We start from the raw sequence: 206 nt of genomic DNA on the forward strand, positions 1-206 counted from the left end.
CCCCTGCAGCCTCCGCACCAGGAGGCCCCAGGTGCTTCCCGGCGGGCTCTGGAGGGGCTGGCTTCCGAGTCTGCGTCTCTGTGTCCCTGGCTGTCCATTCTCGAGCCTTCCCAGAGTGCAGGGTCCATTTCCACCCTTCGGGCAGCCTGGAGTCCCCCTCCCCACCCTCGGCGGGGCTGGGGCTCCGCTCTGCTCTCTGCCCGCCT

General features: G+C 70.4%; 1 protein-coding gene across 1 annotated transcript in view; it reads right to left on the minus strand.

The window, feature by feature from the left end:
• The window catches only part of PPP1R18 (protein phosphatase 1, regulatory subunit 18), a 25,488-nt gene that overhangs the window by 4,446 nt on the left and 20,836 nt on the right, over positions 1-206 (minus strand). Inside the window, exon 2 of the mRNA XM_014537270.1 lies at positions 8-204. Within this exon, the coding sequence (XP_014392756.1) occupies positions 8-204 (197 nt within the window). The remainder of the gene's footprint in view (positions 1-7; positions 205-206) is intronic.

This window comes from Myotis brandtii, unplaced genomic scaffold (genome assembly GCF_000412655.1).
Source record: "Myotis brandtii unplaced genomic scaffold, ASM41265v1 scaffold1750, whole genome shotgun sequence".
NCBI classification, from domain to species: domain Eukaryota; kingdom Metazoa; phylum Chordata; class Mammalia; order Chiroptera; family Vespertilionidae; genus Myotis; species Myotis brandtii.